General features: G+C 40.0%; 1 protein-coding gene across 5 annotated transcripts in view; it reads right to left on the reverse strand.

Moving 5' to 3' along the window:
• The window catches only part of WDR7 (WD repeat domain 7), a 352,131-nt gene that overhangs the window by 122,890 nt on the left and 204,395 nt on the right, over positions 1 to 24,846 (reverse strand). For all 5 annotated transcript variants that reach the window (XM_006116571.3, XM_075932629.1, XM_014570212.3 and 2 more), the window contains one exon: positions 17,859 to 18,080. In XM_006116571.3, the coding sequence (XP_006116633.2) occupies positions 17,859 to 18,080 (222 nt within the window). The remainder of the gene's footprint in view (positions 1 to 17,858; positions 18,081 to 24,846) is intronic.

A 24,846-nucleotide genomic window follows, 5' to 3' on the forward strand; every position in this document is an offset into this window, starting at 1 on the left:
ATTATATGAACTACTGAGCCCTGATATTGTCTGGAAAATGTGATATGCATTGTTGATGATTCAAAGCTACCCACATTGATATGCAGTGGGGACTCCTTTTCAGACCACAGACCCTGAAAATTCAACATCCCAAATATGCTCCCTAACCCATCAGGAAGCCATCGGTGACTTCCTGTTCTAGGAAGGGCTGGATGAAGGGAATGTCTTCACAAAAATTCTCTGGAAGATTTGATCACTGCAAGGAGTCCAGGACCACTGGAGGGAGATGAACCAATCTATCCACAAAGTGAGGAGCTGGACAGTACTCCCCACAAATGAGATTCAGAACAGTTTAAAGACATAAATGTGCAAATGTGACCATCTCCGTCCAAGCAGACATGTGGTCCAAGAGCTTTGCACTCTGAATTGTTGTGGAAGGTTGACACTGCAGACTGAAGGAAAGTGGCAAATCTCCTGCAAATGTCAGTTGACAAAAAAAAAATCAAATTCATAGAGTCTATTACAATCCCAATGAACTCAATTTTCTGAGTTGGAACCGAAGTTGACCTTTCAATGTTTAGGATGACACTCACACAGCTGAGAAAGCAGAGTGTATGTTGACGTGGAAAAATACTTCCTCCTCTTTGGACAAGACTCTCAATAACCAGTTGTCTAAGCATGGTCAGATGTGGAACTTTTCTTCCAGAAGTGTGCCATCAGCCTGACCTTGCATTTGGGAAAACACCTGAGGGGCAGAAGAGAGGCAGAAGGGAAGCACCACACACACTGAAAGTGATGCAGTGCTATGATGAACTGAACGAATTTTCTGTGACTTGGCAAAATTGCCACATGAACGAAGGTGTTCTGAAAGTGCAGAGCAAGAAGCCAGTCATTCTGAGACAACGTACGTAGGACAATCGATAAAGAGTGACATGGGAATTTCATGTATCTGATATGTTTGATGAGGTCAATGGGATGTTCATAATGCATACAGTTAAATGCAAGCAAAGAGACTCTGTGTGTGTGTGTGTGTGTGTGTGTGTGTGTGTGTGTGTGTGTGTGTGTGTGTGTGTGTGTAAAACAGTATTTTTGCAGTACAAGATGATAGTAATGACTGATGCCCATGAAGAAATGCCCATTCTGAGTCAGATTGATAGCCCATCTATTCTCACTGACAGCAATCTGTACTAGAGGCTACAATGGAAGCTACAAGAAACTGCTGTAGGCAGTGGTGGGATAATCTATCTCCAAGAAAATGTCCTTCAAACCCTCAATATTTAGATGCTGTCTCACACCATGAAGAAAGAAAGTTTCTCACTCTTCCAAGGTTTTTTGGCTTAACATTTTCTATTGAAAGTTTTTGTATTTTTGTTATTCACTTTTTGTATTTTGTATATATCTAATCCCTTTCTGAATCTTGCCTAAAATGATATATTGTAGCAATCAACCCAAAAGCCAAATAACTTCTTGGGGCCACATGCTGAATCTGGGGGAAAAGGGTTGGTCAGGGGAATCCTGGCCCAACCTAGCTTTGTCTCCTGATGGAGAGGATGACTACTGTTAGGATTCCCAATGCAATATGCTTTTGCTTATTGCTGGATTTTAAAGGCATGCTGCAAAGATTGCAGATGTTGAAGTTTCTCAGAAAAAAAAGTCACAAACATCTTTTATAATGGAAAATATTAATTCAAATAAAAAGGTCACTATTAACTCTCTCTAATATACTATTGTTTTTATCATGCCCTTATTTGTTTTCGCTTTAAGATGATATAAGTATTTTCATTTGAATGTTTTCTCACGTACTTAATCAGTTTTATCATTCAGCTCTCTACAGCCCACCATTTTGAAGTCTCTCCAATTCACTTCTGAGATAGAATGACCTGTGCTGAACACCACATTCTTGGTGAAGGTATAACATTGATTTATATAAATGCATTTTAATAGTGCCTGTATTTTCTGCCATTCATTCTTTATGCAACCTAGCATTGTTTGATTTTTTTTTAAACTTTTGCTGCATGTTAAGCAGTGACCTTCATTAAAGAATTAAAATTCCTTTAAAACTTTATTTTAAAAATATGCAAGCTATTGGTTGCATAAATATGCATAAAATAGATGCACAAACCTAATCATTAGACATAGGCACTGAGCAGTATTAAAAAGAAGTGTTTACTTTCCCCTATGATTGCTAAATTTGTTACATGAGCAGACATATATAAATAATGTAAATAAGACTCCATGTAACTTTTTGTTTACTGATTTTCTTAGCTTAATACAACATTCAAAGATTATCTTTTTTTTAAAATGTGAATGAGATTATAATCCAGAAGTGCAAATTAATGCTTGAAAAATCTGTTATTTTAAAGATCCACGCAATTTTTTCCTACAACTTTTTGTTCCTACACATATAGTCTGCCTTTTTCAGCAATTGTGGCTGTTGATTATGGCAACAAACTTTCAGTTTATTTCATCAAATTTATAATTGGCTAAAATTTTCAATCCATACATACCAATGGTTAGAAGAAATCACTAATTAATTCTCAAATATTTCCATTTTCATATAGATACGCATATTATTAGCTTGTCCTGATTATGTGTTGAATCCTCTCAACACTACTGAAACATTTAAATAATAATAGGAATTTTATTTGCGTAAGAAGAAGCAATAAGTAAAGAACTGAATGAACTATAGATATTTGGTTTCTGAATCACCAGAACAAAAGAATGGGAAAAATTATATTATGAAATGTATTTCAAAATTTTAAGTTCCGGAATATGAATATCAGTTAAGAACATAAGAACGGCCACATTGCGTCAGACCAAAGGTCCATCTAGATCAGTATCCTGTCTGCCAAGAGTGACCAATACCAGATGCCCTAGTGGGAGTAAACACAACAGGTAATCATCACCATGATCCCTTTCCTGTCATCCATTTCCAGACAAACAGAGGCTAGGCATACCATCCTAGCTAACAGCCATTGATGGACCTAACTTCCATGAATTTATCTAGCTCTTTTTTGAAACCTGTTAAAGTCTAGTCTTCACAACATCCTCTGGCATGGAATTCCCCAGGTTGACTGTGGGTTGCGTGAAGAAAAGCTTCCTTTTGTTTATATATTCCTGCTGTTCCATAATTACAGCATTTAAAACAAGAAGATATCTTAAAGCATCCCCATATGGCTGTCTTATGGCACCAAACAAAACCAAGATTTTTAAATATACAACTGGCTCCTTAATACATGGGTTACCATGCCCCATACCCTATATTGAGCAATTCTTAGGACTGGGCTAGGCTGGTGGCACCCTAATAAATTTTGTATAGAAGAAATCAAAGTATGTACAGGCAGTCCCCGACTTACGCGGATCCGACTTATGTCGGATCCGCAGTTACGAACGGGGCTGCCCCGGAGTACACGGACTGCGGGACCTCGTGGTCCCGCCGCCCATGTACTCCGGGCGAGAAAAGCTGCTCCGCGTCTCCCTGGTCTGCAAAGCCGCTGCCCAAGGCCCGCCCCCCCCCCCCCCCCCGCGGCTTTGCAAAGCCTCGGGGAAGCCGGCAGCCCAGCCTCGCTGCCGGCTTCCCCGAGGCTTTGCAAAGCTGCGGGGGGGCTCGGGCAGCGAGGCAGCCCAGGCGCACCTGGGCTGCTCCGCTGCCGGCTTCCCCGAGGCTTTGCAAAGCCGCGGGGGGGGGGGGGGGGCTCGGGCAGTGAGGCAGCCCAGGCCGCCTGGGCTGCTCCGCTGCCTGCTTCCCCGAGGCTTTGCAAAGCCGCAGGGAAAGCCAGCAGCGGGACAGCCCAGACGCCCCGCGGCTGTCCCGCTGCCGGCGTCCTCAGAGGCTTTGCTCCCTGTCTCCCTGGTCTGCTGGTCTCCAGCAGACCAGGGAGACTGGGAGCAAAGCCGCGGAGGACCCAGGCAGCGGGACCGCGGTGCGTCTCGGTCCACAGCCCGCGTCTTCCTGGTCTGCTGGGGTGGGGGGTGGGGGCGCAGCTAGTACGCCCCCCCCCAGCAGACTAGGCTTTTCTCTGGACGCCTGTGGCAGAGCAGCTGGGGCGCTGCCGGTTGGTCCCGCAGCGCCGCTCTGGGCGCTACTGGACCAACCCAGCAGCACCCCAGCTGCTCTGGTCCTGATTCAGCCGCTGCTGGTCAGTTTCAGCAGCGGCTGAATCAGGATGCCTGGGGCAGAGCAGCTGGGGTGCTGCTGGGTTGGTCCAGTAGCGCCGAGTAGCGGCGCTATTGGACCAACCCAGCAGCACCCCAGCTGCTCTGCCCCAGGCGTCCTGATTTAGCCGCTGCTGAAACTGACCAGCGCTGACTGCAGGAAGCCCGAGGCAGAGTTGCTCTGCCTCGGGCTTCCTGGAATCAGCTGCTGATCAGTTTCAGCAGCAGCTGACTTGGGGACGCTTGGGGTTCTTAAGTTGATTCTGTATGTAAGTCAGAACTGGCGGTCAGTTTCAGCAGTGTCTGAATCTGGACGCCAGTTCCGACTTACATACAGATTCAACTTAAGAACAAACCTACAGTCCCTATCTTGTACGTAACCCGGGGACTGCCTGTATATACATGTAGGCCCAAGAAATGAAGATTGGGATCCCTATACTGACACACATTCAATAAACAAGAAAACGTGATAGCTGCTAGTTGTCCAAAGTTGCCTTTATTTACTGAGGTAGTCTTTCCACTGATTCACAGGTGCTTCTTGTCTTATGTTTCTTTTTAAGATAGGAAAGTACATATCCTGGCCAACCATGACAATTTGAGCTAGGGATTATGCTTCCCAGAGAAACGGTAAGGCTTTAAGACCAATTTTATACCTTCCGTTTCCTGAAGACAATGTACATCACCCCTTAGATGCCTAATGACGAATTCTGAAGAAGAATGAAAAGTGAAGTTCGGTCAAGTTTTACATGACTTCAAACTGAAGGACGTGTTATTCCCCTTTATTAAATACCAGATACCTTGCTTTGCCTGAAAATGTTTAAATAATTGGGCAATTAAATTAAATTTTACCTAGGTCATCAAAGTAAACTACAGTTTTGCTAGACCAATGAACCCAAGATGGATAAACAACAAGACAATCTACTTTTTTTTTTTTTTTTTTTTTTTTTTTTACATCAGAAATTTTCGTGACTGACAAGTTCAAGATCTGTGCTGAATCTGGAAGCTTCTTAAAAAAGAGTATAAAGGATTGATTTCTATGTTTCCTTATACAAAAGATGGTCTACCACTTCAGGGACGCAACTTTTAATCTGATCATAGAACACCATAGACAGCAGTACAAGTGGACAACAATGGATTTGGTCAGAGAAGTCTCAACAAAATCAAATGCACTATTGTACCATCTCCACCAGGAGTTACAACCTCCTGATTTTTTCCAGATAGTGTCAAGAAACTCTGTTTACCATCTGAGATATGTTCCAAATTTCCAATCTAATAGATATTTTATTCTAGAGAAAACAGCAACCTCATGATGCCTGTGATCAAGATTCCTTAAAATAAGGGACATAAAGAGTACATATTCCTTCCAAATGGGAAGCTTTAAGATGCTGCTGACAGCCAAGAGCCTAAGGCTACTCCCCACTAGCAACTTTTGCTGGTATATTAAATGTGGCTTGTTGTGATTTTTATCATATTCTTATAAAGCAAAAACATTCATTTGCTGGCATAAGCTACAACTACACTAAGAAGGCTTAGCTATACAGGCAAACATTTTCTAGTCTAGACAAGACCAAGGTAAAAAGCTGACTGTTAAAGGGAGCCAGGCTTCTTGTTTCTCTAAATAATAAGAGGTTGGGTGGCAATAAGCCAAAACACCATAGACAGTTCAAAGAAAGGAGACTGGTATGGAAAACGAAATCCCTATGCTGGGCAGTCACACTACAAAATGATCCCCAGAGAGAGAACTGCTGGGATTCAGTCATTCCTTTCTGGGTTCCATAGTGAACCACGACTCTGATGGATCCAATATAAAAGGCAATGCTGGGAAAAGCAGAGTCCCCGGAGACCTCTTGAATCTAAAACGAGTTCAGACAAAGAACCTGCAGATGATTACCCCATTCATTATTTACTTTGCACTATTTAAACCCTGCTCTGAAGACAGGATTACTAATTTCCTCATGAGCTTTACTGTTGTGTTCCTCGCTATAGTATTCAAATGCTTCATAAACAATTTTTTTTCACAACTCTATAAGTAAAGGGGCAGTATTATTCCCATTTTACAGATGACAAACCAAAGCACTGAAATTAAGGTCACAAGTCTCCACTAATTCTGGTTGCCAACTTCAGATACTTGGGGCAGCAGTAATTAGCATTATATTTTAGATACTATTTTATACATCTCAAATACAGCTCTCATTCCCAGGGTCTTTAGTCAGACATACAGAAAATGAGGAATACACAACTAATGACTACTTATGAAAAGTATGTAAGAAGTCTTTGACAGAAGCATGGGTAGAATCCAGCATTTGACTGCCTTAACCAGGAAACCATCCTTCTTTTTTTGTCTCGTTCATTACACATTCTTCAACTTCTGCAGAAAATGAGGCAATGGTCCATCCTGTTCACTGAATGAGGCAAAGGTCCCATGAAAAATCATAATGTGAACATGTACCATATGCTCAAAGAGACTGAATTAAGGCTGCACTGGCAACCTTAAATTCTCACATTTCCTAACTTTCAAGTTCCTGAACCTTGTAACCTAACAGTGCTCTTTTAAACAGTTTTTCTTTCAAAACTGTAATTAGATATATTCTGTGGTTTTGAAAGCCTGTGTCAGTCCTTGCTTATATGCACAGGGTTATACTGATCGCCTGTCCAGGATTAAAACCCTGTTCATTTTTCTCTGGAACATGTTATAAGGCTTACTTGGCTTTAATTAGTTTTGCCTTTTCCCAGGTTTGCACAAGAGGAGTCAGTAAAAGATATAGCTATAGCAGCATAGTCATGTAGAAATAAAAAATATTTGGTCTGAGATTTCATGTCATAAATGTGTTGGTAAGAATCCATTGCAATAGAAGTCTTGATATCCTATCAGGTGTTTTATGAGAGATCCCAAACTAGAGAAGCTTTTGAACAAGGTCCTGGTCCACACAAGGGGGGTTATTTTGAAATAACCCCCCTTAGGTTGAATTTATAAGTACAGTGTCCACACTACCAAGCCCGTTATTTTGAAATAACGGGCTGCTTATTTAGAAATCTATACTCCTGCTTTCCTTGATGAATAATGCTAATTTCAAAATAGTTATTTCAAAATAGCATTAGTGACACCAGCGCATTGACACTATTTCAAAATAACTGCTCTCCAGAGTAATTCACACTAATTATTCCCCAGTAGTTCCTGGGGCTCTAAGTCAAGATAGTGCATCCACATTAACAGAGCCTGCTTTGGACTAATTTTGAGGCTCCTCTGTTGTGGGGACATGTTATTTTGATTTTGTAAAATCAGGAGTCATTAAGTTTGTAAATACCATTTCATATTTAGCTAAAAGCCATTCTGTATAACAAAAGCCATTTCAGTTTCTTGTGTCTGCACAAGAAAGTAAACTAGCCTTCACCAAGGTAAAAAAAACCCCAAAAAATGCGCTGTTAAAATGTGTTAATAAACTATTTTTAAGCTAAAACTCAAACTCCCTCTAAACCTGTTTCTTTCTCTGCTAATAATAATTCCTCTTTAAAGTTCGCTTTAATTTCTTGCCCTAACGTCAAACTTGTTTAGTTAAAAGTATAAAATACTAAAACTAATTGTATTAGCAGCCTTACTAGGCCCAACTTTGCTAAAACCACGTTTGGCTCACTTTGCTTTTATTGGCCAATAAAACTGTCTGTTTAGCCGCGTAAACTAAGTAAGGCGTTTGCTTCAACAAGTTGAATTTAGTTATTTCAAAATAATTTCCTAGTGTAGGGCAGAGGACAGCTCCAGACTGGCTGGAGCTCCAGCTCTAGCCCCACACAGGGTTGGCTGTCACCTCCTTGCCCCTGCTGTGTGTGGGCCCAGCAGGGCTGGAGCAGCCCTCCACCTGTGACAGTGCCCGAGCAGGGGGGCTGTTCATGGGCAATTGATTAACCGGTTCACATCCCTTTTAAGGTCTGGAAAAGTTTACTGAAAAACTGCCTTGATATTATCCCTGACAGAGTGCCATTGGCAATATGAGGTTTTAGCGTTATTTATTAAGTTTATAGATCATAAACTTGATGTATCAATCTAAAATAACGTATGGAGTTGTTCCATATTCAGAAAACAATACATTTAGTTTACTATTTTTAACAAGCCACTACAATATTCAGATATTGAGATAGCTAAAAAGAAATCCCTGAAGACAACAAATACATGCCACAAATTTTTCTCTCTCATGAGTCTGGGGGAAGAAGGTAGATTTCATTCTCAGATTTTGTTGCTGACATCATTGAGTAGATACACAGACTTAAATGACAGTGTGTATCTTCTGTAATGACTGACTGATTTCTACCACATATTCGCTTTTTTTTCTAAATATTGTCTCTACGACAAAGATATGGGGTATTTTTTTTTATATAAAGCACATGGCTTTCTTTTTCAGTGACAAAATTCTGCTTTGAGTCACTGATCTAATCATAGCAACTGGGATAAAAAAATGTTGCTGATGTACTGGTATGAAAAATGTAAGAGCAAGGTGGAGAGTAAAATCCACTGATCCAAAAGAATCAGTACAATAATAGGTAGGCCTAGATTCCTTAAACGTTAGCAAAACTCCTTGCAAAGCTGATATCCAAAAGCCAATAAAAGTATAAATAATGATGACACTAGCAATCTCTTATATATGCCCAAATAATAAAAATCAACTGCTTGTGATAAATATGCCAAGTTTTTGAATTAAGTTATTCAGCCAGTTCGCTAAATTTGCTCTGAAAGGCTGCTGTTCAGGTGTTCAACAACTGATTTATTGCCTTTGTAACTCGTGATCTTGAACTGCGTCCTTTGTATTAATTGCTTTGGTGTAGTTCAGAATATTGGCTAGCAGATATCTTTATATGTAATAGCTGCAGACCGTTAGTGGGGACATACATTCTTCTTAGAAAGACTCTTTTTCTAGATATTAATTGTTTTTAATGGTGATTAAAATACTGGCACCGCACAGCTGAGCTAATGAATCAAAACACATTAAGAACGGCTTCCGCTTGCTAACAAATGTAGCAAATAGTGCTTATGCTCTCTATGGGTCTCAAGTTTGGCCTTATCATAGAATCATAGAATAATAGGACTGGAAGGGACCTCAAGAGGTCATCGAGTCCAGCCCCCCGCCCTCAAGGCAGGACCAAGCTCCACCTACACCATCCCTGACAGATGTCTATCTAACCTGTTCTTAAATATCTCCAGAGAGGGAGATTCCACCACCTCCCTTGGCAATTTATTCCAATATTTGACCACCTGACAGTTAGAAATTTTTTCCTAATGTCCAATCTAAACCTCCCCTGCTGCACTTTAAGCCCATTACTCCTTGTCCTGTCCTCAGAAACCAAGAGGAACAAATTTTCTCCTTCCTCCTTGTGACACCCTTTTGGATATTTGAAAACCGCTATCATGTCCCCCCTTAATCTTCTTTTTTCCAAACTAAACAAGCCCAGTTCATGAAGCCTGGCTTCATAGGTCATGTTCTCTAGACCTTTAATCATTCTTGTCGCTCTTCTCTGTACCCTTTCCAATTTCTCCACATCTTTCTTGAAATGTGGCGCCCAGAACTGGACACAGTACTCCAGCTGAGGCCTAACTAGTGCAGAGTAGAGCGGCAGAGTGACTTCACAAGTTTTGCTTACAACACACCTGTTGATACAACCTAGAATCATATTTGCTTTTTTTGCAACAGCATCACACTGTTGACTCATATTCAACTTGTGGTCCACTATGACCCCTAGATCCCTTTCTGCCATGCTCCTTCCTAGACAGTCGCTTCCCATCTTGTATGTATGGAACTGATTGTTCCTTCCTAAGTGGAGCACTTTGCATTTCTCTTTATTAAACCTCATCCTGTTTACCTCTGACCATTTCTCTAATTTGCTAAGGTCATTTTGAATTATGTCCCCATCCTCCAAAGAAGTCGCAACCATATGAGACTACATTAAAAAAAAATTGGATATAGTGTAAAAATATATAATGTTTAGACCCCAGTTCAACAAGTACATGCAAGACTTTTTAAAGCACAAGTAATCACAGGTCTATTTACTCCAATGGGACTACTCACTTTTCAAGTTAACTGTGCATATAAGTGCTTTGCTGGATAGGGATGGGATGAAGTTAAACCCTTAAGTCCTCTATTGTATGAGAACCATAGTACACAGCAATAAAAGCATTATTTTTATTTATATATAAACATATATACAAATATTACCATTAAAAATGCCATATCAGAGATATGAAAATAATTCAAGGATATTTGTGAAGCATGCAGCTACTCAATCTAGTAATAAGTGTAATAAAAAAAACCCATGAGGAAATTAATAATTCTGTATTCAGAGCAAGGTTTGAAGAGTGTGCAGTAAATAAGGCCTGAGGCCACACACAGAAATGAGGAGAAAACTAAATATTGAACAGCTGCATTCAATGAGCAACCTGTGCACAGAATAAGGCAGGAATCCCATGATCATGCAATTAAAGACATCTATAATATATATTCATAGATTCACAGAGTATAAGCCCAAAAGGGACCATTGTGATGATCTAGTCTGACCTCCTGAATAGTACAGGCCATAAAACTTCCCCATAATAATCCCTAAAGTGCATCTTTTACCAAAAATAAAAAAATAAAAAAAATCCAGGTTTGATATAAAATTGTCAATGATAGAGACTCTAACATGACTTTTGATAAACTGTTCCCAGTGGTTAATTACTCTCACGGTTAAAAAATTAAGCATTATGTGCAATATGAATTTGTCTAGCTTCAACTTCCAGCCACTGAATCATATAATAACTTTCTATGTTAGACTGAAGAGACCATTATTAAATATTTGTTCCTCTTGTAGGTTCCTATAGATTGTAATCAAGTCACTCTTTAAAACTCCTCTTTGTTAAGATAAACAGATTGAGCTCCTTGAGTCTATCACTAGCAGGAAGGTTTTCTAATCCTTTAATAATTCTCAATGCTCTTCTCTGAACCCTCCCGAAGTTATCACCATTTTCCTTGAATTGTGGGCATCAGAACAGGAAACCGTATTCTTCCAGCAGTCACACCAGTGCCAAACACAGAGATTAAATAACCTTTCTACTTCTACTTGAGTGTCCCCAGTTTATGCAACTCAGGATCTCATTAGCTCCTGTAGACACAGAATCATAGAGGAAGCTTATTTTCAGCTAATTATCTACTCTGACCTCTAAATCTTTTTTCAGAATCCCTGCTTCTCAAGATAAATTTCTCCATACCATAAATATGGCCTCCATTATTTGTTCTCTGAAATTAACTGTATTACTGAAATTTAACTGTATTAAAACACATTGTTTGCTTATTCCCAGTTTACCAAGCAAGCTAGAGGGCTCTGAATTCAGAACCTTTTTTTTTTTTATTTACCACTCTCCCAAACTTTCTATCATCTGAAAAGTTTATCGGGGCAATTTTATGTTTTCTGGTCTTTGATAATGGTGCTATATAGTGCATGGCTAATAACCAATCCTTCAGGAAAACCACTAGAAACACACCCACTTAATTACAATTCCTGGTTCATAATTACATTTTAAGACCTATCAGTTACCCGTGTTTTAATCCATTTAATGTGTACTGTGTAAACGTTCTTAGTTTTTTATCGTGTTGTATAGTACCACATCAAATGTCTTACAGAAGTTAAAGTATATTACATTATCCCTATTACCTTCATTAACCAAACTTGATCTCATTAAAAAACACATCAAGTTATTTGACAGGTTCTATTTTCTATAAACCCATGTTGATTTCCATTAATTACATTACTACTTTTTCATTTTCTATCAATCAAATTCCCTATCATCAACTCCATTTTTTCGACAGGCCTAGAATTACACAGATTAGCCTGTTTACTCTTTTTTTAGAAATTGACACTTTAACTTTCATCTAGTGTTCTGAACCCCAGTGCTCCAAGACTTATTTCTACTTGTGGTAGATTAGAGTGTGCACTAGTGGCCACAGACCTTTCTGTCCCTGTTCCCTACAAGCCCTGTCCCTTCAATCCACCTTGTACCCTCCAGTGTGTCTCTATGCTAATTCTATTTCTCCCCCACCCAAAGCTCATCATTTAACTCTCTCATCCTCCTCCTAGCTCCTCACCATGGACTCCTCACTTAATCAGAGCCAGTTTCTCCTCTGAGGCTCTTCATCCCAGACCCAGTCTCACTGCTTAGCCAGTCCCAATCTCTTCCCTCTAGATTCCCCACACTTACTCTCAATTCATTCTTCTACCTCTTTTCCCCATCACCCAGTATCAGTCTTCCTTTCATTCTTTCACTCAAGATTTGTCCATGAGGAGTCCTTCTCCTCCTCTATATTGTCTGGGGGCCAGCAGAGAGAGCACTGGGAGCACAAGTGAGAGTCTTCTTTCTCTAAGGGCATGTCTACACAGCAGGGCTATGCCAAAATAAGCTATGCAACTTAAGCTACACAATTCACACATACACATATGTTCTGCCAAAATATTCACTTTCTTAGTTTCCTCACCAGAAAACAGGCAGAGAAGTGTAAGAAGGAAAATGAAAGCTCCAAGAAGTTTATAAATTAGGACCCCGCACTCAGGATTAGTTGAAGTGTTTGGGGCCAGCCTAGAACATTAGTTGAAATGACTGTCAGACTGCATAGGTTAGTAAGGGAAACCCAAAGTTATCCTATGAAAGATAGTGGATAATCTGTAAACACAAAACAAAAATCTCTAAAACCTCAAATATGTTGTCATTCATGACTCTGACTGAGTCAAAGTGCAAAACGCTTATCATTAATAACTATATTGCTGGCAGTGCTTTGAAAAATATACTATATTAACAATGAAGCAGAGTATTTTCATATTCAGGACAGAACAGTCATCCAGATTTATCAGCCCATTAACTTTATAAACATAGCATTAGCTGCAGTTTAGGTGTGATGTGGTGAATCTGTAATGAGAAATTCTTTGGGTGGCATTTTATAATTAAATATCTCATGAACCATTTGTAAGGTCAACAGAGATTAATGTGAGATGTCAGGCAAGGTCACTGTGTGAATTTCTAAATAATTCCATATGGACAGAGTAGAAATTTGCAATGAATGGGTATTTTCTAAAATACAGTATAGGATGATACATGTATTTTCATATAATTTTAAGGAGTCTACAATATTAAGTTAACAGGTTGCCACAATAAAGTAATTACTTTTTAATTCACAATTCTGAATCCTTATGGGGGAGAAATATTGTATCTTTTGGCTACACATTGTTTTTCCTCATTTCTTTACCTCTGAAAAATTCACAATATACAACTTCTCTAGAAATATAGCATGAGATATAAAACATACAGATTAGCCAGGCCATGATATGGTTGGCCTCTGCGGTTCCCCCATCTGGCCCTCTGTGGTACTATCCCCCCTACCTCAGTTCATCCTCCCTTCTCCCTTCCCTCCCCCCCCAACACTCCAGAGGAAACTCTCCTAGGCAGTAATATTGGGTGTGTCTAGACTACAGGGTTTTGTCGACAAAAGTGGACTTTTGTCGACAAAACTATACCTGCGTCTACACTACCGCTGAGTTCTGTCGACATAACGTCGACAGAACTCAGCAGTTTTGTCGACGCTGGTAAACCTCATTTTACGAGGCATAACGCCTTCTGTCGACAGAGTTTCTCTCGACAGAAGGTGTTATTGCATGTAAACTGTCCTTTGCATCTACACTACCATGTCGACAAAGCAGCTTGCTTTGTCGACAGAACTGAATGTAGTGTAGACACTCTTTGTCAACAGAAGTTTTGTCGACAGTATCTGTCGACAAAACTTCTGTTGACAAAAGCCTGTAGTCTAGATGTACCCATTGAGAGAGAGACAAAGAGAAAGAGAGAACCAACTAGTGCAAACTTAGAAAACAGTCCTAAGTGCAATCTGAAAAAGAGGATCTTCTACCCGTCCTGGGGATGGTTCCATCCCACTCTACTATAGACTACACTATCAAATGTTAGTCTCAGCAGCCAGCCTTGCTCTTGCAACCCTCCTCAATCATCCTCCAGGCAGGGCTGGATTAAGGGGGGAGCCATCTGGGCAGCTGCCCGGGGTGCCAACTTATGGGGGAGCGCCTGATTGAAGTGGTAAAGGATGCCGCGTGCCTGGGGTCGGGGCCACGCATGTGCTGCGTGCCCGCTGCCCGGAGCACAAGTATAGCTTGGTTCGGCACTGCCTCCAGGCTGTCTTTGGAAGTTAACCTTCACCAGGGCCTATTAAAGGAACCAACTACCTTCCTGCAGCTCCCCTCTCCCAATTAAGCTCTCAGAGCCCTTTGTAGGCATCCTAAAAACCCCTTCCCAACCAAGTCTAATAACTAACCAGCTGAGTCTAATAACTATCCCTTGTAGATAAGATGGGGGAGAGGTTAGTAGAAAGGGAAGGTAGCTGCTCCACCATAGTCAAAGCTGAGACCGTGTGCGTGTGGGGGAGGTGTGGGGAGGTGCGTTTTGCAGGTCTATCACAGGCAAAGGCTGAATGTAATGAACCAGACTGCAAAATGGGTATTAAATAACAAATATGACAGTCATATTAAAAGAGGAACTCACAAGAAGTGCAGCTTCTAAAGATGCTGGCACATTGAGAGTCTATAGGCCTCCCTACCAAAGCAGCTGTGTAACCTATTCCATGTCTTTTTACTATGAAAATGTTAGAGTATTCTCAGGTTCTGGCTACAGCATAACAGTGTCTGATTGCACAACCTCAGGTATAATAAAGGCCAGGATTCAGTCTAGGAATTGGCAGGACAGCTGCTTTCCTCCTGGACAATGCAGATAAAACTCAGGGCAACTTGTGAGAGCATTCTTATTTGAATTGAAGGGATTCATGTATGGAACAGATTTTCAAAGGAGACTGAGCAAATCCAGTCACATCATCTTAAGGAAATTTTGCAAAACTTTTCTCTTCTGAAAAAACTTTCCTCATAATTGTAAGCTCCCCGTAGAAAATGGAAGTGTGCTTGCACCCAGGAATAGGCACTGTCCTTAAAGAAAGGGAATTTGGAAGGGGAGCTTAATAGTGTTTTAAGAATTCTCTTTGCAATAGAGAAAGTCACCAAATGATCATTATGCAGACTGTCTCTATCCTCTACCTCATTTTACCCTTATACTTGAAAGCAGAGGAGAAGAAAACTGAAGTTGCCATAAACAAATCAGGAATACTAAATAGGGTGAAAGTTCAGCATTAACAAGTTCACTTAAAGAGGTTTTCTCAGTGCAAGTAGGCTCCTGTAAAAGTAGTACCAGCACTAGTTTGAAATACTGATAACACAAAAGATAGAGGTCATCTGTGAAGCACCAGTTTAGTCCCCAAACTGGCCATAAAGTGTTCTACCTACTTGAATCCTAATAAATGGTGCCAGCTTCAGTTCTGAAAGAGTCTTTTCTCACGTTTGGGGTCTCTGCACACAAATGAAGCAAGGGATGAATCCAAGAGTCACAGACTCAGTCTTATGTTGAACAAAGTCTAGAGCTGCACGTGAGCATGACTTTTGGCATCAATGTGTAACAGCTCAGTATGCCAAACAATCATCATGTCATCATTTCCAGGAAGACTGAGTACTATGAATCATTCCATTTAAATCCTTTTCCCCAGGTCTTTTCAAGTAGACATAATGTTTCGGAACCAACATGGAGATAGCCCATAGGGTTACCAGGTGTCCAGTTTTGAACCAGACAGTCCAATATTTGACCTTTCTGTTCGGGAAACAAATTGAGAAAATATAAATGTCCGGTATTTTCTAAATAAGATGTAATGTAGATTGTGATGTAATGTCAAGTGTGTCCGGTATTTTTATTGAAACCATCTGGCAATTCTAATAGCCCTGGATAATAAACTATGCAGCAACTGCAGAAACTATCATAAATTACTTATCTAAGCTAATAGTTAAATGGAAAGGGAGATTATTTTTTGGATAAAATCTTTCATCATGGAACAAAGGTACACACATCTGCAGGTAACCATAGAAAGGAATGAGACAGCTGAGGAACACATGATCTTATAATCTAAAGGTATGGCTAGACTACAGCTTTTTCTGATACTTTTGTTGGAAGAAGCTTTTCTAACATTTGGCCCATCTAGATTAGGCCAAATGTAAAAAAAACCAAACCCATCCTCTTTTGAAAGCCCCCTTCTTCCTCGTAGAACAAGAAATACAGGGGCTTCCAAAAGAGTGAATTTGCTCTTCTGCAAAAAAAGCAGAAGAGCAAACTTGTTCCCTGGATGCGGCAGAGTTTTTTCGGGATATCGGAGGTATCCCAACCACTCTCCCCCCTGCAGTCTAGCCATACCCTCGGTTTGAACACTGGAGGCTGTGAGAAGGCACTTACTTACTGCTTTTCTAAAAGGTTCCTGTAGCCTAGCAGTGCTAGAGAGGTTGCAATCCACAAATGAGAGTTTCAAAGAAAATCGATAGTTTTTTTTCACAGTTCTAAAAAACAGAGCTTTATTTAGAACCGCAACATAACTACCAGATAAGTTTTTCAGAGTTTTATACTTTGCTGAGTGCATATGCTCTCTCAATAGGCATTTCTCTTCCTTTTCAACAGCCAACATGGTGGCTTTTCCTTATATGCCTTTGACTTGCAGAGAACCTAGAACAACTGGCTTTTGGTTACTAAAAGTAAGATAATAATTTTCCTGATCTTAGAAGAATTCATAGTATCAATAAAGAAAATGGCTCAATTATACATTTTTTGGTAAAAAAGCTTGCTGCAAAACTATCTAGGCAGAAATTAGAATTAGGTTTTAGAGGGGAGGAAAACTCTTATACACATTTTCTCTTAAACAGGATTTCTCTGTTTAACCTCATGTATGCACCTGATACTTTAGCCTCTAAAGGAGAACAACCAGGAGTGAGAGAAATGAAGCAAAAACAGCACATCTTCAGACATGTTACAGTAGACAAAGCCGTGGCGACCTCTGCTGTTAAGTAGGCAGGATGCTGCATTATGAACTGACTGGAGCTTGTCCAGGGTCAGCATTTTCATTTTTAGGTGCAAAGCATAGCAGAAGTACAACCTCAAGGTCACAAATGCATGGATCATTGCAACTAGAATCCCACTTTGAGGACAGTTTCCTGGATAGCTGAACTCCAAAGAAAACATTGCTCAGCACTATAGTTATGCCAGACATCCAGAAGAATGGGAAATCTTGCATGAGCTTGAGGCTGTGCACCACTTTGACATCCTGAGCTAACACTGTGGTTAAAGCACTAGCAACTTCAGTATAATGTTTTCACCTTTGCTACCATCACCTCTTATCTCTCTACTGGACTGTGTTTGAGTCAAAGCACTAGAATGCTTTTTGTTTGTTCATTTTCCATGATTTAAGTCATCATCTTACGGAGGTGAACGAGGTGTACCGGTAGTTTGGATTAGAGAGCCTAATCCAAACTACCTACTCCGTGCCTCGTGTAGCCGCGGGCACGGAGTCCGAACAACCAGGGCTTTAAAAATGGTGGCGCCCGGCAAGATGCAAATGAAGCCCGGGATATTTAAATCCCAGGCTTCATTTGCAACTTCGGTTGCCTACATTAACCACCCTAGTTCGAACTAGGGTGATAGCGTAGACATACCCTTAAAGACTACATTTAACCAGTTAATCAATTAAATGGGATTTTACATCCCTACTAGTGAACAAAAGGCATTGAAACAAAAAACATTGAATAGTTACAATGTGGTAAACAGAACAACACAGGGCACAACACAGAATACTTACAAGTATGTCTTGCCAAAGAATAGTTTGATCCACCACTAGTTAAACCAAACCCCTCAGGAATTTGACTGGAACTGCGTGGTCTTGTCAACAGTTTTGGAGGTTCAATTTCAGCTCCAAATTCTGCTCCAATCACTCCTAACAAGACAATAGCAGTGGCTTGCTTTCGTCTCTCTTCATACGATGTAGATATTTTTTTCATTTGTGGGAGAACAGACAGACAACCTGCAATGAAAAATAAAGAATATTAGAATGACTGGTCAGCAATATTAGAATAGGAAGTCCATCCCAATCAAACTTTACACATTTATGAGAATTTTTCATATTTATTACAAAACTGTAACTGAACATAGATTAGTAGGAAAATGCTAATGAGAGTGGTCAAAAAACATCAAATATATTTCAAATAGGTGGACAAAACTGGCCTTATTTCAAACTCAAGGCACTTGTTTACTCTGCTCACTTCCCCCTACAGCAGGGATGGGCAATAATTTTTGGGGAGGGGCTACTCCAAGATTTTAGAAAGTGGTCAAGGATAGGGTTGCCAGGTGCTTACCATAAGCTTACCAGGTATCTGAGCTTTCTGTTTGGGAAACAAATTGAGAAAACATAAATGTCCAGTATTTTCTAAATAAGATGTAATGTAGATTGTGATGTAATGTCAAGTGTGTCCAGTATTTTTGTTGAAATCATCTGACAAACCTAGTCAAGGGCCACGCTTTTTTGAAGAGGAGATGCAGGGTCTAGAGTGAAAGTGGGGGGCAGAAGGGCGCACAGGGTAAGAGACTGGGGTGCAGGAGATGGTGGGAGGTCCTAGAGGGAGTTTCGGTGAAGGAGGGGGTTGTGAACTGGGTCAGGAGATTGGGGTGTAGGGTCAGGGAGGAAATGGGTGCAGGAGAGGATTCTGGCCTGGGGTGCAAAGTCTGGGAGGGAATTGTGACCTGGGAGAAGGGGGAACGGGGATGAAGACTGCAGAGGGTTTGGGTGCTGACCTGGGGTACAGGGTCTGGGAGAGTGACTGGATGCAGGAGAGGATTCTGGCCTGGGGGAGGAGTATAGGTGGGGGTACAGGCTCTGGGAGGGAGTTGAGACCTGGGGCAGGAAGGTGCAGAGGGTTTGGGATGGTGACCTGGGGCAGGGAGTTGGGATGCGGGAGAGGCAGGGGTGCCAAAGGCAGGTTCTGCTTGGGAAGTGCTTACCTAAGGCAGCAGCCCTGCAGCACCCCCAAGGCAGGCTGGGCCCCAGATCACTTCAAATTGCAGGCTTGTTCCCTTCACATGGCGCTCAGCTCCGGGGAAAGGAAAGAGGCTCATGCTGCTCCCATTCCCCCAGACCAATCTCTTAGCTCCTATTAGTCCTGTGGTTCTCAACTGGTGGTCCATGGACCACTGGATGGTAAATTTTTTGGTGGTCCACAGGAACATTGTCCAAAGTCACATGGCATGAGTAGGCGCCGCCGTTAGGCTGTTTTACACCGTGTTCACAAGCACATGGCGTGTTATCCATAGCATCACCTAGGATGCAACCACGTTGTGTTGCCAGTGACTTCCGTCTGAGGCTCGGAGCGTCAGTGTAGCTACCGCCGTCGTGCCGAGTGGTTGCGGTGTCGTTCATCCTGTGCTACACGTGCTGGAGGTGGTCCACGAAAATTTTTTGATTGGCCTGGTGGTCCGCGAACTGAAATGAGTTGAGAACCACTGTATTAGCTGGTTGTTTCCAACCTATAGGAGCTGAGGATTGGGCTGGGGGTGTGGAGATCACATGAAGCCTTCGCCTCCCTGAAGAGCAGAGAGCTGCACAGACTGCAATTTAAACTGCAGCAGCTGTGTGCCTGAGGGTGCCGGCAGGGTGGTGCATGGGCCAGATCCAGTCCCTGGGCCATATTTTGCCCAACCCTGCCCTACAGGAAGATGCGGAGACAGACAATTTTTAGTGACCCCCTATAAGCTGTGCAGTGTTCCCTATAAACTGTGCGCTTTTGCGGCTGCTCAGAAGAAATTAAAATGCCATTCAGCTGATTAGCAGAGCACCCACAAAAGATAGGTTTTGTGTTTCTATTGGTGGTGCACATTTGCACATGCCTCAGTACACACAAAATTTATTCCATGTGTGGTTGCAAAAAAAAAAATCCGCACATTGATAGAAAAGATTAGAGAGAACATTGGTGACTATTCTTGGTTCCATTTTGCCTCTCAAAGCCCGAATCCAGGCTAAAAGTTTAAGAATGACTTGCACCTTCCTCAATCCTTAGGGCTATTCACAGAAAAGTAGCCTCAGGGGGTAGCTGAGTTAAGTGTGTACAGGATAAACTTAAACAACAAATGGTCTGGTAGCACTTTATAGACTTACAAAACATGTAGATGATATCATGAACTTAGAAAAGCTGTTTTAATATCATAATTCTTCCACGATTGTTCATCGGAAAAGAATGAGAGACTTCTGGGATTCTACAGTTATTAAATTGGTATTTTCTGGAAGATGAATCCTGGATTTGATTCTTATTTACATATGTATTAATCTTATTGAAGACAAACAGATTATCATCACAGAAACAGCCAAGAAACAGACTTTTAAAAATACATATTTTTTCATGTCATTAAAAATTGCCAATTATTTAAGTGATCCTGTTCTTTGCTGATAATTATTTTTAACCAATTGCAACAGTACATGGCACTGTACAAATAATGTCATGATGCTAGTTACAGCATACACAACTGCATACACTGCCTAAAACAAGTGGGAAAGTTTCGCTGAAAAAAATCTGAATATAGTTATTAATAACATCTCACAACTTTATTTTCTTCAAGTACCACAGGATTGCCAAATTTTTTGATTTAGTGAGTAACCACAATTAAAAACCCCAAAAGATAATTCATCTAAAATGTACCTCCTTCATATATTTTGACAACTAAAGTCCAGAGACGCTTATAATAATAACTCATACTAGACTAGTAAATTGACTGGTATATATTTTGCAAAAGGAATGAAGTCTTAGCTCTCCACAGCACTCGGCTGTTAAATTTTTGAGAAGTTAGAAGTAACCACCTGGTTTACCATGGGAATTATCGGGTATGAATAATGAAATGTGAATCAGTGAGAGTCTACTGTATGTTTAGCTTTTCCAGTGAATTTCAAACGACTGAACTGACAAAAGTAAATTATTACTTAAATTTAAACAAGTATAACAACCCATATTAGAATATATTCCCAATACAGGTAACGATGCTGTAGCTATGATCATGATATGCCAGCCAAAGGGAGGGGGAAAAAAATCTAAAACCTTAACATTGCTAAGGGGGGAGGGGGGAAATCAATAGTCACTGCCTTCCCAGAAAGAATGATGAAAATCAACTATAAACAGACAAAGATATACTTAAACATTGTCATTGTGTATAACTGATTTATAACTATGCTATACAAAATACAAATGGTACCTGAGCTTTCTATATCTAAACATATTATCCTTGTATATGTTTTATATAGCATACTTGGAAGAGGAAGCAAATCATGCTCCCCTCCCCCCAGCCCCAGCAAGAAGCATGCTCCATAACAATAGTTCAAAGGAAAGCTCTATTCTGCAGTTGCACTGATTGTTCTGTCAGCTGACCTCTGCAGAAGGGAATTGCTAACCGCTGCCGAGCTCCTTAGCTGACAAATGAATGATCGCAGCTCCATCTATTTTCACTATGGCCGCCTCTAGCCCAGGTGCTCAGACAGAGAGCCCGGTGTGACATCTTAGATCAAGATGAATTGGCACAAACTCCTGATCCAAGATTGTTTTATACCATTTAATTTAGTTTCTTCCCCTGCTTGGATGAGCACAGCTCTGGTTATGGATTTCTATTCTAATGTACTGAAGCAGGCACTGAAAGAAGCCAATGAAGCAGATGCTGGAGCAGGGGACTGCAGGGATACTGATCAATAGGCAAGGCATTGACCCCAGCCGCACAGCCTCTGCAATGGCCACTGCTTAAAGAAAAGAAAAGAAAAGAAAAGAAAAGAAAAGAAAAGAAAAGAAAAGAAAAGAAAAGAAAAGAAAAGAAAAGAAAAGAAAAGAAAAGAAAACACATGTGCTGCTTCCAGTAGGAAATTAAACAACAGGCACTTGGTGAATTCTTGCCCCCACCTTGTTGTTCTTCCTTCTGTTTGATTACAGAAATATTGAATTAACCCTCGATTGCATCATGAATAATATATTTTAAAACAATATACTTAAAATCATAAGCCAAATCCATTAAACCTGTCAAATTTCACCCCTAAACTAACAAGTAATCCATCAACAGGTGCCTTTCCCATAAGGCCAGAATTCTGAAATTCAAGTTAAACTATGAATCACCTTAATGCTATATATTTTCACTATATTCTAAGAAATAGGCTATTATGCATTTATCTCACCCTTTATAGATGAAAATTCACGGAATGACATTGCCACTATATTAAGAATATAGGAGTTTAAATCTCAGCCTCTCTTACAACTGCACTTCTCAAAAGTCTCTAGACTGTAAGCATATGACTCTTTGTTAACAAAGCAGTAAATGCTGAGACCAAAACAGGGTGGAGGTAAAATAGTTCTGACAATCTCATTAGCAACTCATGGTTCCAAAATAAATTGCGTCTTCTCTGTCACCACTGTATTGTTTTTCTCTTTCAAATGGAAAAAACTACTCTGAGTGAGCACTTGCTTTTGCCCTTACTTTCTTTGAATTATTAGTAGGAACACACAATTAATTGTAATGATTTCCTACAAATAAACTGACAGCCAAATGGGAGATTTTAAAATGAAATGTCTATAAAAGTAGTCCTTTCTACAGTTGCATTTGTCTCATGAAAATTTGGTATTTTCTCACAATGACATGCCTCCATTTAATCATGCTAAAGGGTGACACAGAGATCCATTTTCTTGACAGGACGGTTGATCACCCTATCAGAGTAAGAAAATTAATAACCTCAAATAGCTCTATGTGGAAAAAAGAAGCTACCCTAGTGAAAGGAGAAAATGTTCTACATTTTAAGCCATAAAGATAACATACTTCTATTTATGTGTAATATAGAAAGTGATAGATTTCTTCATTTGCTCAGATTTAGCAAAATGAGCACATACATTACAATTTATTTCAAAACATAAAATCTCTAGTATTGCAACAAAACGAATAAATAACAATTGTCTCTACCAATGCAAGTAAATATGAGCAAATATTTTTCTAAACTGTTTCAGTAAAATTATGTATAAAATATTTGAGAAGTTAAAATTGTTTAAAGGGCTGTAAGATATTGATTACTTCATTTAAAAAGCAGTCAGAGTGCAACCATGAGGTCAGGATAAATTTAACAGTTTGAAGCACTTTACTAAATAACTCTAAAGATCATGTTAATTGGCTTTGCACAGTGCTAGGGTAAAATTAATTTTATTTTAGCTTACAATAAAAGGATTAAAAGACATATTAAGTTCTTCAGATTTAACTGGAATAGGAATCAATGGATTTGAATTAAGGCTAAAGGCAGTTTTATGAGAGATGGACTACTACCAGATACTTTATATCTGCTCTCAGGAACATGTTGATGGTATTCTGCTATTGCATTCAGTATTAAAATCTCAGAACTAGATGCCAGGCTAATGTATTACTATAAGGATAAACCATGAAAACATATGTTGCTAACGTAGTGGATTCCGATCACAGAGTGGATGCCTCTTTTGGTTTGAATTTACCCAGGATGTTTTTCAGCTGTGGCCCCATCAAGTGCTATGACTATACAAAGCTTTTATATAAAGACACCATGGACTATAAACTTGCATATTTTAGCCATTTGTACTGAATTCTACACATGTGAATGTAATCAAGAAGAATTAATCATTATCCATGAACAACTGTATCATAATATTCCTCAATCGAGAAAACGAACATTGAGCTTTCAGCCTGTTTTCCATGGCATATCTTGTCATTTCTAAGAGACATTTCAAGCATGAGTATGTATAATATACATATAAAGTACTTTCTATCAAATAAAACTAGAAATTCACTTCATTTAGCCTCCAAAGAGTTATGATTCCTTATTTCACTGAAATGAATAAAGAAACCCTTACAACTATATACAAATATTTTGAGGGCTTGAAATTTTAGGTATTCATTATATTGTTAGTTTTCTTCTACTGAGTGAACCAAAATTCCTCCACAAACTCACCCTGTAATATTTTAGTATGTTGTTTATTTCTGAACCAGAGAAGATTACAGATGTGTATTATGACCCCTGCTGGACTATAAATGTCCTGCCCATGTATAATAATTTTATATAATAAAGGTGAGCAGTTCAACTAACAAGATCAAGTTTTCTAATGCTAGATCTGAATATCCTGTGTATTTCTTTTCTAAACTAATTATATCAGATTGCCCAATTATAAATCAAAACTAGCTCAAGCTTTAAAAGAGTTAACACAATCACTGTCACAAGATTTTACATCACTTTGTCAACACTTAGGCCGTGTCCAGACTCAGGGGTTTTTTCGGGAAAAGTAGCCTTTTCCCGAAAAAACTTCCCCTGCGTCCAGACTCAAGCCGCGTTCTTTCGAAATTATTTCGAAAGAACGCGGCTTTTCTTTCGATGGCGGTAAACCTCATTTCACGAGGAAGAACGCCTTCTTTCGAAAGTTCCTCTTTCGAAAGAAGGCGTTCTTCAATGTAAACAGGCCATCTTCGAAAGAGAGCATCCAGACTCGCTGGGTGCTCTCTTTCGAAAAAGCGGATTTCTCTTTCAAAAGATCCGCCTGCAGTCTAGACGCGATCTTTCGAAAGAGCCTCTTTCGAAAGAAGCCTGCAGTCTAGACATAGCCTTATATATGTCCTAAGTTATATGGGTCGCTTACATATGGATGTCAGAATAATACAGTCACATTTTTTTAGATGTCACTTACTGCTAAGAGATGTTATAGATTCTACACCACCACTGTTGTAATTATACAGATAAACTTCTACTTTTTAAAGTCCTTTACATTTAT

The sequence above is a fragment of the Pelodiscus sinensis genome, chromosome 6 (genome assembly GCF_049634645.1).
Source record: "Pelodiscus sinensis isolate JC-2024 chromosome 6, ASM4963464v1, whole genome shotgun sequence".
Taxonomy (NCBI): domain Eukaryota; kingdom Metazoa; phylum Chordata; order Testudines; family Trionychidae; genus Pelodiscus; species Pelodiscus sinensis.